The following is a 16468-nucleotide window of genomic DNA, read 5'->3' as shown; positions in this document are numbered from 1 at the left end:
CACCAAGACTGTTTTGTTTCAAGATCAAAGCAATCAAGTATAGCGTTTTCTGTTTTATTGGCTATGTACCATGTAGAAACCCCACTGAACCAAACTTTCACTTGCTCTCTCACACTTACTTTTCTTATCTGGAAAAGATTTTCCAGTGCTCCATTACTGATCTCTGTTTAAGCAAAAGAGCTGTGGCATCCGTTTACAGTGATCTAATTATTGGCTTTAGGCACTAATACCTAACCTAGGATATGTGGGTCCAATTATTAGTAATCTATTAAACCCTGAAACCTATAAATGGTTACACTGCAACCCTCTGAGCTAAAGACGGCTCAGATGCTCTATGCTCTATGCTCTAAATCCCTACCTGGTTAATGAGACATTGAACCCAACAGCCCCTCTTCCGGCTCCTCTGCCCCCCCTCCCAGGGCCTCTGAGGATACTGTAATTCCATCTTCCTTCTTGTCCAAGAGCTGCAAATACATTGCTTAATCAATGGATGTATATAGGAAAGCACATGTCTATCCAAACCAAGGGATGGTCTCTGGACGGGATGCCGCTCGCATGAGTGTGTTTTGGGACAGTGGGTGTCATTCGGGCTGCTGCCCCCACCTGGTCTAAGCACTATTGACAAATCCATCAAGAAGGTGATGCATCAGCTCCCTACAAGCCCGCACCAAGCAGCCAAAGCTCTGACATGCTGTCACCTTGGTAACTGCTGCTAAAGTGAATGGCCTGCTGGGATAGCTGACCTCGGTTGGCGGACCGCCATGATGCAAAGGCAGGCGTGTGGCTGGAGATGTCACCAGACCCCTGAGGACCATTGATCCCCCCCACCCCCACCCCGCCCGAACATCACCACCATCCATCCTTATCCAGGCTAAATTTATTCCTCTCAAACAAGAGTGTGGCAACTTAACATTTGTGATCAGACGGCATGTGGAAGCCATGGATTTGAGTGATTAATGGAATTCCAATTATCCTCTGTCTGGTAGGGGGCTGCAAAGCACAGAGATCCTCAAAACCAGAGACTCTGGGACAAATACAAAGTTACACTGTGGAATTGGAAATTACTTTACCACTGAAAATGGGAATAAACCATAAACACTATATATATTTTTTTATATATTAGTTACAATATTGTTTATGTTTGTAAATTATTATTAGATTAATATTTTTGACAGAACAAGCTGATGGTGGTGTGGGGATGAATGCTCCTTGCAAAACTTGTTAAATGGCAAAAAAACTAAAAAACAATTACAACCAAATAATATAGCTTCTAACAACAAACCAAAATGACATTGACAACATTTCCCCAGAACAATCAATCACATGGTCATACTGAATGATATCACATATCGCCTAATTAAAATTAAGGTTTGCTTGTTGTAATATTCTTGTAGTAATTCAAAGTGGATATTTCGTTGATTTGTCAGTATTAAACATTTATTGGTAGATAATTCAAATAAACGATAAATAACTTTCACAAAATCCAACAAAAAATTGCTCACAGAAATGTAGGCTACATTTCATTTTATGCGATTTTGTTTGTGTCTCACAGATATTTTGTGGGCTTTATGAAATATTTTCACGAGTGTTTACCAACTGTAAAATAACTAAAATAACTGTAATTTTAAGATACTTGCTGCACCATTTAAGTGCTATAACGCCCTAATGCTTCGGTTAACCAGCCATGATCAGTTGGATTTTCGATAGGTTGTCGCGCAGTAAAACGGGAATTTTTATTTATTTATTTTTATTTATTTATTTATTATTGTTTAGGGGTCTCTCGCTCTGAAGATTTGAACTTGAGAATCTTTTGGTTCGAAAAACTAGGCCTAATATGAAAATATAGCTAGACTATCAGTCTGGCCTATCTGTCTTATCCGCCTATTATCGTAGCCTACAAGTGCCATTTTACTTCTGAAAGTATCCTATAGTAATCCTTTAGTATCCAATTCATGTGTGAAAGAGAAAACATCTCCTGGAACATTTTTTTTGGGAGTAACTGACTGTGATATAAAGCCTCTGTGCGAAACAGCAGATGGCGCTGTTGGGCCGTGGAAGTGTTCCGCCCAGCTGCGCAGTAGAGCTATATGCGGGTTGTTGAGCTCACAAGGATGCGGTGACTTAAAAAAACAAAAAAAAAACAAAAAAAGATTCACACAGAAAAACACGGGAATTCCTTCGTGTTTTTTAGTAGTCAACCCACAAAATTATTTTCCCAACATCATAGATATTTCCTTGCCCACTCTGGTTTTAGTGTAAAAAAATATAAGCAGGCCTATAGGACGGACAACAAGTTTTATCAATCAATAGGCTATATTCTGTATGGCACATATTATTATTATTATTTTATTATTAATTATTATTATTATTATTATTATTAAAACTACTAGGCCTACTACTAATGATTTTATAAATTTTATTGACATTTGATGTGAAAAAAACGATGTAGTCTTTTTAGAATAGTCGAGTAGACCTATAAACCAAACGTATAGGCTATAGAAGCCTATAGCTCATTCTGGCCAATGCTAGCCTAATTACATTAAATGTTAGAAGGCTAACTATATATATAGCCTATATATATATATAGCCTATATATATATATATATATATATATATATATATATATATATATATATATAGCCTATATATATATATATATATATATAGCCTATATATATATATATATATATATATATATATATATATATATATATATATATATATATATATATATATATATATATATATATATATATATATATATATTAATGTAATCTAGATAGGCTACATTTATTTGCAAATAAATAATAATAATAATAAAATAATAATTATTATTGTTTATTTGCAAATAAATGTATCTAGATTACATTATTATTATTATTATTTACATTATTATTATTATTATTATTAAAGGTGCTTTGTTGTTATTAAATATATTCGTATGTACTATGTATTAGAAACCTTTTAGGGTCTTCCTGTTAGTTGTCGCCAAACAATTTATGAACTGGTTGGAGGTTATTTTAAGTAATTCAACTAGCCTACACTCAACCCTAGTTCAGTGGCCCTTTCCCTCACCTGTCCGTCTTCTTGTCTGTCCCTCAAAGCACAGCGCCTTGAACTTCTCATTCTATAGAAAGGAAACCCCACACGTCACGTCACTCTGCATACATATTTCATTAAGCTCTATTCTCGCGCTCTTGGGCACGCGGTGCCCAGCGCGCACTGCATACCGCTTGGGCATATGATCCGGAGCGATCAGTTTCACCAGTGGTCCGGATGGTCCAGTCTTACCACGATTTTTGAATGTTGCCCTCAGTGCTATTTATGAATAGAGCATATACATCATTATTTACGTATTTGTGTTGGATTATCATTAATTTACGGCATAGCACTCAGCACGTAAGAACTCATTAGACACCACCAGGGACCCAAGTGACAGCAGCTAAGTCTGCACAATATTCTCTGTCTAAACAGACTGGGATCTCAATGAGACGTCATACAAGTAAGCCTAATGCAAATCGTTACTATACAGCAAGGAGGGGAAAATAGGGCCTACTGCTTCTTAATAATATTAAATTGATCTAATACACAGAATAACGCCAATAGAATAAAATGCACTGATAATAAAATTAAGTGTATATATATATATATTATGTGTACTTAAAATATATAGTAAACTAAACACATATCTTTTCAGCAACTTAACACTAAAGACACTACATGCGTGGCCTAGTGTGGCTTGAGCATTGAGTAAATTTGTCTGGATATTGTTTCACATGACTTCAGGAGGCATTTGATGGAAATGTAACCACTGGTTTGCGGGGAGTAGCACCTGCGCCCGCTGAACATGAACGGCGTTTACAGTGCGTCTCCAGAGGGAGAGAGTGACTGGGAGTGCTGGTCCTCCAGACAGCACAACTGGGGACTTCCATAGAGTTCTGAGTTAGTCTAAACTGCATTACTGTACGGTGGCTGAGTTGAGCCTGTGTGCTCTGATAACCATTTTAAATAAACTATTTATACGTTTTAATTCGAAGACAGTTTAAGCAAATACAGCTGTTACCTTGGAATAACCAAGCTGGCTTATAATAATAATAATAATTATTATTATTATTATTATTATTATTATTATCATCATTATTATCGTTAAAATGTTCTGCCTTAATACAACTTCCCCTGTGTAAGCAGTGTGCTAAATAGATATATGTAAATTACAACAATAAGAAATACTTTACTACGCAGAATTCCTAAATCCGTGAAAGACCACATGCGCGCTCCTAACTTTTCCTCGTTCAAAGTTAAGTGACCGGCTATTTAGAAAAGTACTTCTTTTTTTAACCACTAATAATAGTCCAAATAAGATAATCAATATACGCCTCAAGGAGCAAAAACATTTCACAGAGAAAGAATAATTTTGTAATTCGATACAATTTGTAGCAAATTACAAATTACTTATTTAAAAACAAAGAATTATACCAAGATGAGCAAAATGCTGTGATTTTGGATTAGAGCAATACAGATGTTTAAAAGATACAACAATGCTGCTTATTAGCAATATGACAATAGAACATGGACTAACAAAGGCGGTGTGGAGGACGTCTCCCCACTGAGAAATGTCCCATGTAAGAGCATTATGCATGCGCACAGCACGAGGGGTTAAGGGGGTAAAAAAAAAAAAAAAAAAAAAAACCTTAAACCGACAATTAACAACAACACACAATTAAACTCGAAAAGTCTGATATGTTCGCATAAAGATAGATTGTAAACTATCAAGTGCGAAAACCTCATCGATTACATGGACATTCACTTTTTGAACACTAATCAAAATAAGTGTGTGTGTTCGTTCGTTCGGTTGGCCACGTTGTTCATATTTATCCTGTTGGCTGGGATATTCTTTGCGATGTTCAAACTGGAATTTCGATATCCTGTTAAAAATGACTTAGCGTTAAAAATCAATTGACAAGTTATAATGGCCCTAAATTAGCCTACATTTATGAATAGCTAGTAGCCTATTTAGAAAACTATAGCAATTCTTTATGATAGTACACTGCAAACATAATTCCCTGTGCTATGCCATCCACTATTATTATTAATAGATTATATATAGACTATTATTTATTTATTAACTCACTGATGTAGCTGTTTTCGTTGTGAGTTCTTGAAAAGTTTATGGCGTGTGACACGTTAGCGTTTGGTATTATCGAGGTAGGCCACTATATTCTGAATTTCTCAAGACTTTTTTTAGACACTGGTCAAGTTAACGCATGAAGCTTCTTATCAAAAGTTATAGGCTATATTACTGTTACAAATACAAAAAAACTATATTAGTTTTAGGCTACTTAATTCAATTTAAGAGTTATTGGTTACCTATTGGTGTAGGCAGTGACACATTGTAGTTTTTCTACAAGGTTTGGAAAGAAAGAATAAATGCAATAAAATAAATGTTATTTGGGCTAAAACGTGGGGGTAGAAAATATTTAAAATGTGGCTGCAGCCTGCACGTGTACGAGCACTGATCGATTATTTATGAAGGGCCACCATTATTGCTACAAAACTAAAAGGCTGACAATAAATTGAGCTGCAATTAAAATCCAAATACTTTAAGTAAAAAAATAAAATAAAATACATATTCATAGCAGTTCTTGCTAGTATTTTATCAGCAAGGGAGAGATCTGAGCACGTGGGTCGTAAGTCATGTGACATATAGACTTTGGAGTTTAGTGCAGTTTGTCATCTGCTTGCTGAACATATTCCAGGCCTCCCTATAGCCTATACTACAGAAATATCTGTTGTTTCTTAAAATGTATAATGATATATATATATTAGTTAGGCTAAAATACTATGCCATGCTGCTCACTAAAAACAGGGTCATCGGACATAAAAAAAAAACAAAGAATTTTTTTTTTTTTTTTTTTTTTGACATAGGCCTATTCCTTCCAAATCTGTTTAATTAACAATACTGGAAACAACTCGATATTTCAATCTTTACACACCAATCATACACATGAGCTGATTTCCCCCCACAACATTTTCCCCTCTAAATTTTAATTATGATTAAATTTAACCTATACTTCTCAATGACAGCATTTCTTTAACTCGGGTCATAAAAAATCAGTCTGAATGTCAGACTAGCACCCTTATTATTTGGGGACAAAGAGAAGGGATGCATACTTCTATAACATTGATTGAATTTAGTTGCTAAGCAACTAGTGTATGGGAATTCATCCGCGAAATTTAAATCTTGGAGAGAGAGAGAGGGAATTGCGAGTTTTGCTGAATAGACATCCTAAGAAAAAGTTGAAGCGATCACACTGTCGTTTTCGCCCGCTTACGATACACTTTGTCCGTTTTATTTATGAGGCCTAGCTCAGGATAATTTCATCTCCAATATTTGGCTTACATGAATAATGTTTGGTATATAACATGAAGTCAGTTTATGACAAGTTTATACCGGCTAAAGTTTACGACATGACTTATATTACAGGCCTATTTGTAAGTCTGGAGGGCATATGCAATCTGTTTTATATCAATCTGAAATTAGGTAGGCCTATTCTGGTTTATTTTAACAAGCAAAACAGAGAATCTGTAGCATATAAGATGGTGTTTGCGACAATCGGGAAATAATAATAATAATAAAAATAATAGCCTAATAAAATTCCATATAGGTCATCACACAATGCATGCAGCAAACGCGGAATTGATTATAAATTCAATTGCTGAGAACTTTATAAAATAAATGTTATACAATTCAGCTATTCCTAAACACAGCGACTGATCGAATGCTAAAAATAGGCCTACGATAAAAAAAGATATGCATAGCTGTGGATGTCTGTAAACACGTGTTTTAGCTTACAAGGATATATACGGGGATACAGTGTAATATTAGATTTGTTTTAGTAATATATAGGCCTAAGATAGATAGATAGATAGATAGATAGATAGATAGATAGATAGATAGATAGATAGATAGATAGATAGATAGATAGATAGATAGATAGATAGATGCAAAAAGCAGACCATGTAACACTTAATAAAAATGTCAACAAAAAAAACCCCCAAAAAACCACGATGATAGGGTTGATAAGCAGGTACACAAAAAAAGCGCGTGACATGTAAACACTCCACCTCCAAAAGCGGTCAACTTTTCTGGGCTTTCTCTCGTGAGATTTACAGAACGTTGCTATCTCTACTTGCCACAGCGACACATTTCATCCTGCTAACAAAATGGTTGCAGCCTACACTGAAGTATAATTCACCAGCGGTTACACTTTTGCTGGTTTGTCAAAGAGGAGAATGTTACATAGAAATGCTAAAAGTTCATGCGTAATGCTTCCCATCGAGGCCTAAACTATACGTTACACTGACCTGTGTTTTTTTTCTTTCTTTCTTTTTTTTTTTTTTTTTAAATGTAAAATATATATAGGACGGTTGTATTTTAAGCAAACATCTCTATTTTGTTGCAATACAAATAAAAAGGTTTTGTTTTGTTATTTCTAGTCTGTAGGTCAGAACATAAGGCTATTCATATTCAGCAGTCATCATTTTAAAATGCATTTGGCTAAATACTGCTCTGAGAGCATCCTAAAAAAATACAAACAACTACGATTTTAGGCACAACACACAATCTTGTTTCATTCTAACAAATTTATTGTTCTCGATCATCTCTTACGGAATCACTACTGAAATTAAATTACAATCAAATCATCACATCAAAATATACCCTTATTTCCTACTGTCAAAGTCAGCTCGTGTAGATTTGTGCTCTTTTAAAAATGAGAATACAAAATTAAACAAAACAAATAAGGTCAACAACGAAAACAGGGGGAAAAAACATTTTACACAAGTCTGGGGGAAATAAATAACTGTTTGGAATAGTTCGTATGTATCCCGAATAAAATATTAAAACAAAGCATTTTAATGAAAAATATTAAGTAAATAATTCCGATCAGCATCTGATCTAATGAATCTATATTGCCGGATTTACATAGTCTTGTTTATTAAAACCTACCAAAGAATACTGCTTGGAAATGGCAGCACATGAAAACATCCACAGCACCAGCTCTGGCCCACTTGGCAACGGATGTTCGCAAAGAAGATTTTCAAAGAGGTGCAGCTGCGGAATAATCAGTCTTTTCAAAAGTCATCTTTGATTTCATTTTGTCCTCAAAAATCCACGTAAGATTCAGTTCTTTACATAAAAAAAAAAAAAAAAAAAAATCAAAAAAGACGTGATCTTGCAGATCAAAAACTGAGGGCAGTCTTTTGTTGTTTTTGTAAGGATTGGAAGGCCAGAAAAAAATTCCATTCCATATTTTTGGATAATAACAAAACCATGCAGTCTTCTCTGCCAAGTTGGATGGAAGCTTCGTGGATGCCACTGTTCTTCGCATTGTTTCAGTTGAATTTCATCCCTTTGTTTGAGGTTTAATGTCCCATAACAACATACACAATTGCCTGCGTCTTTTGCCTCTCAAACAAGACATTGGTGTAACAGGGTGGGGGGGGGGGGCAAAGATTTTTGATGTTCATTTCTAATCTCTCATATTTTTCAGTTGAAGTTAATGCGCCAAAATTACCTGGTGGAAAGAACTTGTAGTTGTCACCCTCTGGTCGCCCGGTTCGCTCGGCCCAGTTAAACTTGCATCTTTTAAGTAATCTACTAAAAAATGTCCCTGAAAGAAAGAGCAGACACAACCTTTTAGGTAAAGACATTTAAGGGCCTGGAAGAAGATTAGCGGGCGGTTTAGGGTTTGGGAAGGAAGAGGGGTGATTTTTTTTTTCTTGTGAAAAAAATATATAACACATCTGCAGTCTCAATATTCCCTCACAATCACAGTATCAAAATGCTTTGCTATCTTCATGATAGTCTGTGTTTTATCAGATTAGTCATTTATATAAAATATTTTTTTTGTCTTGTATGCTGTTCTATGTCTCACTGAACATTCGTTTGCAGTCCATGGAGGGGGGCGGTGTATCTGCACTCACATTGCCGACCTGAGAATATACATCCTCCGGCGTCTGCGGCACTCCCGGGGGCGTCATCCTTTTCTCCTTCTGTCTCCGATTGCAAAACCAAACTCTCACCACCTCTTTCTCCAGCTGAAGGTTGTCCGCTAGACTGGTTATCTCTTGGGCCGAAGGCTTGGGGCATTTCAAGAAGTGGCTTTCCAACGCACCTTTGACGCTCACTTCGATGGAGGTCCGCTTCTTGCGCTTCCTGCCCTGAGCCGCTATCTTGTCGATGCTGGTGGGACTGCCCGTGGAAGAGTCTGCTTCCTCCAGCCATTTGTTCAGCAACGGCTTCAGCTTGCACATGTTCTTAAAGCTGAGCTGGAGAGCTTCGAAGCGACAGATTGTGGTCTGCGAGAAGACGTTCCCGTACAGAGTGCCCAACGCCAAGCCCACGTCCGCTTGCGTGAAGCCCAGTTTGATCCGGCGTTGTTTGAACTGCTTGGCAAAGTGCTCTAAGTCGTCCGACGTCGGCGTGTCCTCGTCGGAGTGCGGGTCGTGGCTGTTCACTCCGTGGTGTGCTTGCTGGTGATGTTGATGCTGGTGGTGATGGTGGTGGTGGTGGCTGTTGTGATCGAGCTCCGGGGTGTCGCCACGCACCAGACCCGGGTGTACTAGGCTTTGGCTGCCCGGCGGACTGAGCATGCCGTTTACCGTGAAACCACCAGGCTGCGAGTATATGAGGGACTGCTGCTGCTGCTGGCTCCCGGTTAGAGACGGGATGTGGGCAGCGGTTGTGCTACCCCAGGCACCCGCGTGAGTCTGGTGGGGACCTAAATGTGGGGGCCTGTGATGCAGCGCAGTCCCAGAGTGCAAATCGTCTCTCCCCGAGTTATTTTTCACGTCCTGCTGCTGTTGCGGGCTGCCTGTCATTCCAACGGGACTAGACGACCATGGCGATCCGGCTTCAGCTGCGGCAACTGCGGCAGCCGCAGCCGCCGCTGCCGCGTGAGGCAAGGACGTCACCCACTGGTGAGCGTGGCTTAGCATATGTCCCCCGTTGCTCGCTGCCATTGCGCCCTGCATAAAATCACTTTGTACCATTTTCACCGTTGGGTCTCCTCTGTACCCACCGGACACTGAGGTTACCGCAGCACTGCCCTGCTGCATCCCACCCCCGGAGTCCGAGTGCACGATCGAGCCGGACGATAATAAACTACTGCTGGCTAGATAAGGGTTGGATGCCGCTGTGGCCATTCCGCTAACCTTATGAATATGTTTGCCGATCACCCCCTCCCTTTTTGCAGAAACTTTTTTAATGCAGGCAAATTATATCTCATGAATTATTCAAACTTTAAAAGTCTGGCTTGTGTTTTGGCAAACACCATCAACAAAAAGCAAAAAGAAAGACGAAATCCGTCTCTTGGATATTTTGCGCATTCATATATTTCGAACATATGAATGATTAAAACGATACATTCCAGTTGTATGTCAGCGTTGAAAACCCCCTCGGAAGTCAAACAGTCCCTTCAATCTGTAGTATTTTCTATTTAAAAACAAAGAAAAAAAATGAAAAATTGTTTCAAAAACTTTGTCCCAAAAAAAAAAAAAAAAAAGTTCTGGCGCTTGAAGAAGTTGTAATGTACCCTTAAAAATAATAAGTCCAATCGTATGTTCCGTTTCCGAGTGGAAAATATTAAACGTGGTTCTTCCTCAATTCTTTTGTTATTTAGCCGCAGCGATTTCACTTGCTCCGTTCCTTTATTTCTTTTCTTTTGCAGATTCTTTTATGGTGCTGTAAAGTCTGTCTCTTTGTTCTGTTTTGATGTGTTTAAACCTGCCAAACCGCTCCAGTTGAAGTACAATCCAGTATTACAGTGCAAAGCAGTGTTGCATGCCTTCTTTCTCATTCGCTTGTTCTCTCCCCTCTCTCTCTCTCTCTCTCTCTCTCTGACAGTTAGCTCCGTCCCTCCCTCAGAGCTCTAGGACACACGAGTGTTTACCCTGTGCTGCGTACATCGTCCACGTCTTTTCCCCAAATGCAAGGAAGTCGGGTGTACGGCTCTCGTTGATTGGATAGTACTGGCAAGATTGACAGGTCTAGAGAACTCGCTTCAGGCACTTAGACCCCCCTTCCGGCTATTCCAATTGGTTGCCTTTGAATTTAAATAAATAAATCAAGATAAATGACTGAAAACTCAAAAGAATGCGGGAATATATTAATAAATCCTAATTTAAGTTTCCCATAGTTTTGGTGAATTATTTAGGTGAATTATTGACAAGACAGCGTGACTGGGCTATTTTTCAGGGTAATAAATAAAAAACAAAACAAAAACAAAACAAACACAAAAACCGTTCTATTAGCCGTATGTTGAATTTAGTTAAGAGTGATGAACAAATCTAACAAATACAATTGATCTTTTTTTTCTTTTCTTTTTCGAAAAAATTCGAAATAGGTATTTTGAAATGCTCTGAAAACACTGGCTCCATGGAATCTCTGTTCGCGAAGATCTCACTCTTATTGACAATATGAGTCCTAAAATATAATTTCTCTTCCAGCTTGTCTGTTACAATTTTTGAACTCAACCAAGCACGATAAAATAAATATATCGACGTAATAACCTAATTGCATCACATTGACTACATTTTTCTGAGACCTCGGCCTCTCAAGAGTTAACGAGATGACTATGCGATGCTTCCACGCGGAAACAGAGAGTGCAATGCAGCTAAACACAAGAAAGGCATGGGGAGAAAGTGGCAACCAAAACGAATGCAAACTGAGCAATCCTTTGGAGGGATCTGCAAGAAATGTCTTCTAATTTAACTACCAAGATCAACTAGCGATAGGCCAAATACAACATTCCTTTTCAAATCTCGCGCTGAATCGTTTAGACATAGGCTACCATCAGACCCCTACAACATATGGATTCACCCAATGGTAGCCTATAAATAAAAGTGCAAGTCCAAAGAAAATTTAGAGTGATTGACGTATATGCCCCCCCCCCCCCCCCAGCTTCAGTAAACAAGAGAGATGTGACACTGGGTGTCAAACTGGATCTACTTGTTTATGAACTACAGCTAGAATAATAAGTATCAGGTGCATAAAAAGTCACATGTAAACACATGTAAACCAATGCACCATTTTACAACAACTTTGACAGAAAAGCTAATCTTATTTCATTAAGTATTGTTGTATTGGCTAGAATAACACTGAATCGGGTTTTGTAGAAAACCCAAGAGAGGACTACGCACTCCCCTTCCCAGAAGATTTCATTTGGATCAGGCTCAAAAACCGAGAACCTCGTGGATTTGTTTACATTGAATGGCAAAGTAGGGCCACCGCCACGGGACTGTCTATTCATTAATTTCCAGCAGATTTTGGTCTAAATTACTGTTATGCATTTCATACTGCTCGCTTTCAAAGGACGTCTCGTGCGGCCATAAGAAACGTGATAGCCAGTCTAAGGAAAGAGATTCACTCATTCTAAGGAGTCAAAGCAATTTCAAATGTTCAAGCCTTCAACTTTTTTGAAGTTTAATGTTTTTTTTTATCTAAGAAGTAGGCTGTTTATTATTTATTTGTTTATGTAACAAGGTCCCAGTGTTCCCTGCTGGGGAGATCATTTGTTTTCCGTGCAAGTAGAGAGGGAAAAATCCCCAAGTATAACAAGAGACGAACAGTTAGTGCTGATTTTCATTTGCATAAATTTTCATATATTTTAGTGAAAATAATAGCGGTGCAGAGGAGAGCTCCGCTCAGTTGAGTCAGAGGGAAGAAAATCTTAGGAAGGACCAAACACGGAGGGAGAGAGTCGGTCAGTGATGGACGAACAATGCAGTATTTGAGACATTTTTTCCAGTTATCATGGAATCTTACGGTAAGTGAAAATAAATCAGTATTCGGCGAGATTATAAAACTGTAGCCTATTACAAGGCATACTACCTGAACAATATCTAGGCAACTTATTCCTACCCCATATATATATATAGGCTATATATATATATATATATATATATATATATATATATATATATATATATATATATATATATATATATATATATATGTAGCCTACGTCTGTGTGGTTGCGAAGACCTTTTTTTTTTCGTGTAAAAATCAATAAGACTGTTTAGCTTTATAAATAGCGAGCAGACGGTTAAGCTGCTGTTTTGTAGTGAATGTCCAGTGGAGAATGTGCAATCAATCAAATTCAAACAGGAGACCCTCGGTGGAATTCTCGGTGGAGTCGGGTACAAGTGGATATCAGGTCGTTTACATAAATCGATCTTTTACTTCTGTGCCAAAGTTTGATGAAACTTGGTCAGCAGCACTGCCTTGTTTTGGAGCGCGCGATGCTTAACGCGAGACGGCGTGTGAATGAATGCAAAGCAAACGATTTTAGTTGTTACCGAACGACTGTGAAAGGACAACACAACACACGAGTGGCAACTGAGCAGACACTAGCTGATCGTGACCAATGGCAATGAAAATATGCGAAAATAAATGATCGGCACAAGGTATGATTATAGGCTAAATTAAACGAGACTGGAGCAGATTAAATTATAAACATCTGAGGAGACTAAAATGCGCAGGCAGTTACAAAAACTAAATTCAGATCGAATTAGAATTAAATTGTAAAATGCTTAAGATTAATATATTAAAATATGTAACAAAACGAAAACCTCTCCCCGCGATATTTCTTGGGTTAACTTTGCGTGCCCTCCCGGTCGAAGATGCCATCTCTCTTTCTCGCAGCCCCACTAAGACCGTTTGTTTCATTCATGGGCAAAGCATTTCTGAAGCCTTCCTCTCGGTTGCTATGGTGAGTGGAATAAAAGAGGGAACACTGGTCGCATTAAGCTATATGTTTGTGCACTGGAGTCGAGATGAAAGAGCCACAGTCAAGCCAAGAACATCTACCATTGCGCCAAACGCACATCTCAAATTCGTATATGTGTATAGAAATACAAGCGTCTACAAAATATGTAGGCTATACATAAAATAACTGGAATCAGCACAACCATAAAGATTAGATCCCACACTTACACGCTTGACAGTGACGTATGGGGGAGTGTTTTGTCACCAGCAGGTGTCGCGCTTAGTCAGTATGGTAAAAGGGCTAATGGTGAGTAATTGGGCTATTGTCCTTGATTATTGATTTATTCTTATTTTTTTTAGGAGAAGCATAGGGTACTGATATCGTAACCTGATACCTGTTGAAATTATAATGCGAAAAATCACCTCCGTACAATTAATTTATTCACAAAACATTAATTAAATTTTTTTTTGCTGAAATAAACAATGTAGACCCTGCTATTAACGATACATGCTTAAAAAGATTCAGTGTAGGCTAGTCTTCAAACTGATTTTCACCCTACTTTGTAAGCCCTCCCAATTCTGACTTACAACGTAGACGTAAGTTGCAGCTTTATTTAGTTTATTAAAAGGTTTCGTTAAAGGAAGTTTAAAAATAAAACGCAAAACGTTTTAAACAGATAATTTATAATTATACTTGGCAGTTAATGTTGTTGTGTAATAATGCTGATATAACGACAGTAGCCTATTTAAATATTCAAAACCTTATCATTATGACTCAACACGTTATCATTAAGGAGAATTGTATTCAACAAAAAAATAAAACAAAATGACATTTCTAACTGATACATCATTATAAAAAAAAAAGAAAAAAAAAAGTGCGCGCATGTTTGATCACCCAGTTAAATATTTGAATAATTCGGGGATTTTAACATCACGAAAAAATAAAACACAGAATACGATATAATTTAATTGAATAAAATTAATGAGAATTGTGAATATTAAAAGAGAAATTATTTCATAGAAAAAAATTATGTATTATGATGAAATGAAATATCTGCTCATTTTGAAGAAAGACAATATAATAGCCTATATTGAATATATGTAACAGACACATACTGCTGAATTGTCATTAATTAGAGAAACAAACATTCAAAGCGCTAAGCTCATGTCTGACAGCGTGAAATTGCAGGCCAGAGCTCTGGCTTCTTCCCAAAAAAAGGGGAAAAAAGCGATGTGCCTTATTTTCTCTTAATTCTGGAAGATAAAATGTCATAACTAAATGGTACATGTGTATTATGTTATTGCTAAAATAAGAAATAAAACATTATAGACTAATTATAGGCTAATTATTATTTTAGAATAATAGGCTATATTTATTTTATTTTTAAAGGTTTTTTATTTTTATTTTTATTTTTTTATTCGTTTAACTGCTGTCATGAAAGTATCACTTTCTTTATCGAAAGGAAAAGAAGGGATTGGACATATGTCACTATAGCTGTAATCCTCCAATGCAGACCGTTTTGGGCTTTCAGTTGCCAAATTTTAATATACAGTTTGAAATGCGAAATAATTTGAAAACAATCTACAGTTATTGTGAATAATTATAATAATCGAAATGACAACAAAACACAGTATTGCATTTATATAATTATTTTTCTTTCCACCAAAAAAAAAAAAAAAAAAAAAAAAAAAAAGGAATAAAACTATATATAAGATCAATCTAAAATCTTTAGTGATAGTCGTTCAGAGAAGAAGAGTAGACTAATCGACTGGCCGATGTTATTTCATAATTTGTGACTAGGAATGACATTATTTTATATCCTTGTTCTATACATGAAAGCCCATAGAGTGCGTCACGTCGTTCCGCCTTGTTTATTCCACTGCTCCCCAGTGCATCATTTCCCGTAGCACCGGCCCAGGAGGCGCGCAGCTCATGACCGAAATGGCGAAAAAATGTTTCAGAGCTCTGTGTCTTACACGAAGATTATCCGAGCTTCATTATTCGGAAACATTCCAGCCAGCCCCTTATTGATTGTGCTCTCTCCCATTGGAAATCAATGCAAATATCATAATGTGCTTTAAATGATATGTGGATGCAACATTATATATATATATGTAGAATAAACACACACGTAAATAAACTCAACTCATTAAAATACAAACTCAAATCATTAAAATACAAAATAATCACTAGTAAATACATAAATCACATCAGACATGTTATCCCCTTAGAAATCAGTCAGGACCCCAGCCTCAAATTTCATCCATCTCAAGATATGTGTGATGTGACACGCAGCTGTCTGTTTCGTGAGATGGATGCTAGTTTTCGCTCTCTGTGTGTATGTGTGTGTGTGTGTAACTGACAGTTCCCTCTTAACTGTCCCATGTGGACTAACAACATCTCTTGGACATCCTATAACAGACACTGCACTGATTACTGCTGCAGGCCACAGCAATAATCTAACTCCTACTGTCCCATTACGGGTCAGGGGCACTTTCATGAAACACTTGCTTATATATACATGCTAGGATTATCTGATATTCCATCGTAATTATACATCAACATATTAATCTGATGAAAAAGTTGCACGAGCTCTGTGACGTGCCCTCTACCATTTAAAATGTATCCATTGTGTGCGGACTGAAGTGGTGCCCTGCGTGTTTTTGTTTGTCAAACAGCACCGTTCCCTGAGGAGTGCG

The 16468-nt window shown here is 37.3% G+C and overlaps 1 protein-coding gene across 2 annotated transcripts; it reads right to left on the bottom strand.

The window, feature by feature from the left end:
* Nucleotides 1-7632: 7632 nt before the first annotated feature.
* Nucleotides 7633-10825, bottom strand: pou3f3b (POU class 3 homeobox 3b). 2 transcript variants are annotated; one of them, XM_084427002.1, is made up of 2 exons: nt 8986-10825; nt 7633-8672 (listed from the first exon to the last, which is right to left on the bottom strand). In XM_084427002.1, exons 1-2 carry the CDS (start codon nt 10204-10206, stop codon nt 8559-8561), a joined length of 1335 nt encoding a protein of 444 aa, XP_084283128.1. In that variant the 5' UTR covers nt 10207-10825; the 3' UTR covers nt 7633-8558. The 2 variants fall into 2 exon arrangements, with proteins under 2 accessions (XP_084283128.1, XP_084283129.1); XM_084427003.1 differs by having other exon boundaries at nt 7637-8672; nt 8995-10823.
* Nucleotides 10826-16468: the final 5643 nt, after the last annotated feature.

Source organism: Rutilus rutilus (genome assembly GCF_951802725.1).
Source record: "Rutilus rutilus genome assembly, chromosome: 12".
NCBI lineage: Eukaryota > Metazoa > Chordata > Actinopteri > Cypriniformes > Leuciscidae > Rutilus > Rutilus rutilus.
This window is presented reverse-complemented; position numbering and strand designations above follow the sequence as displayed.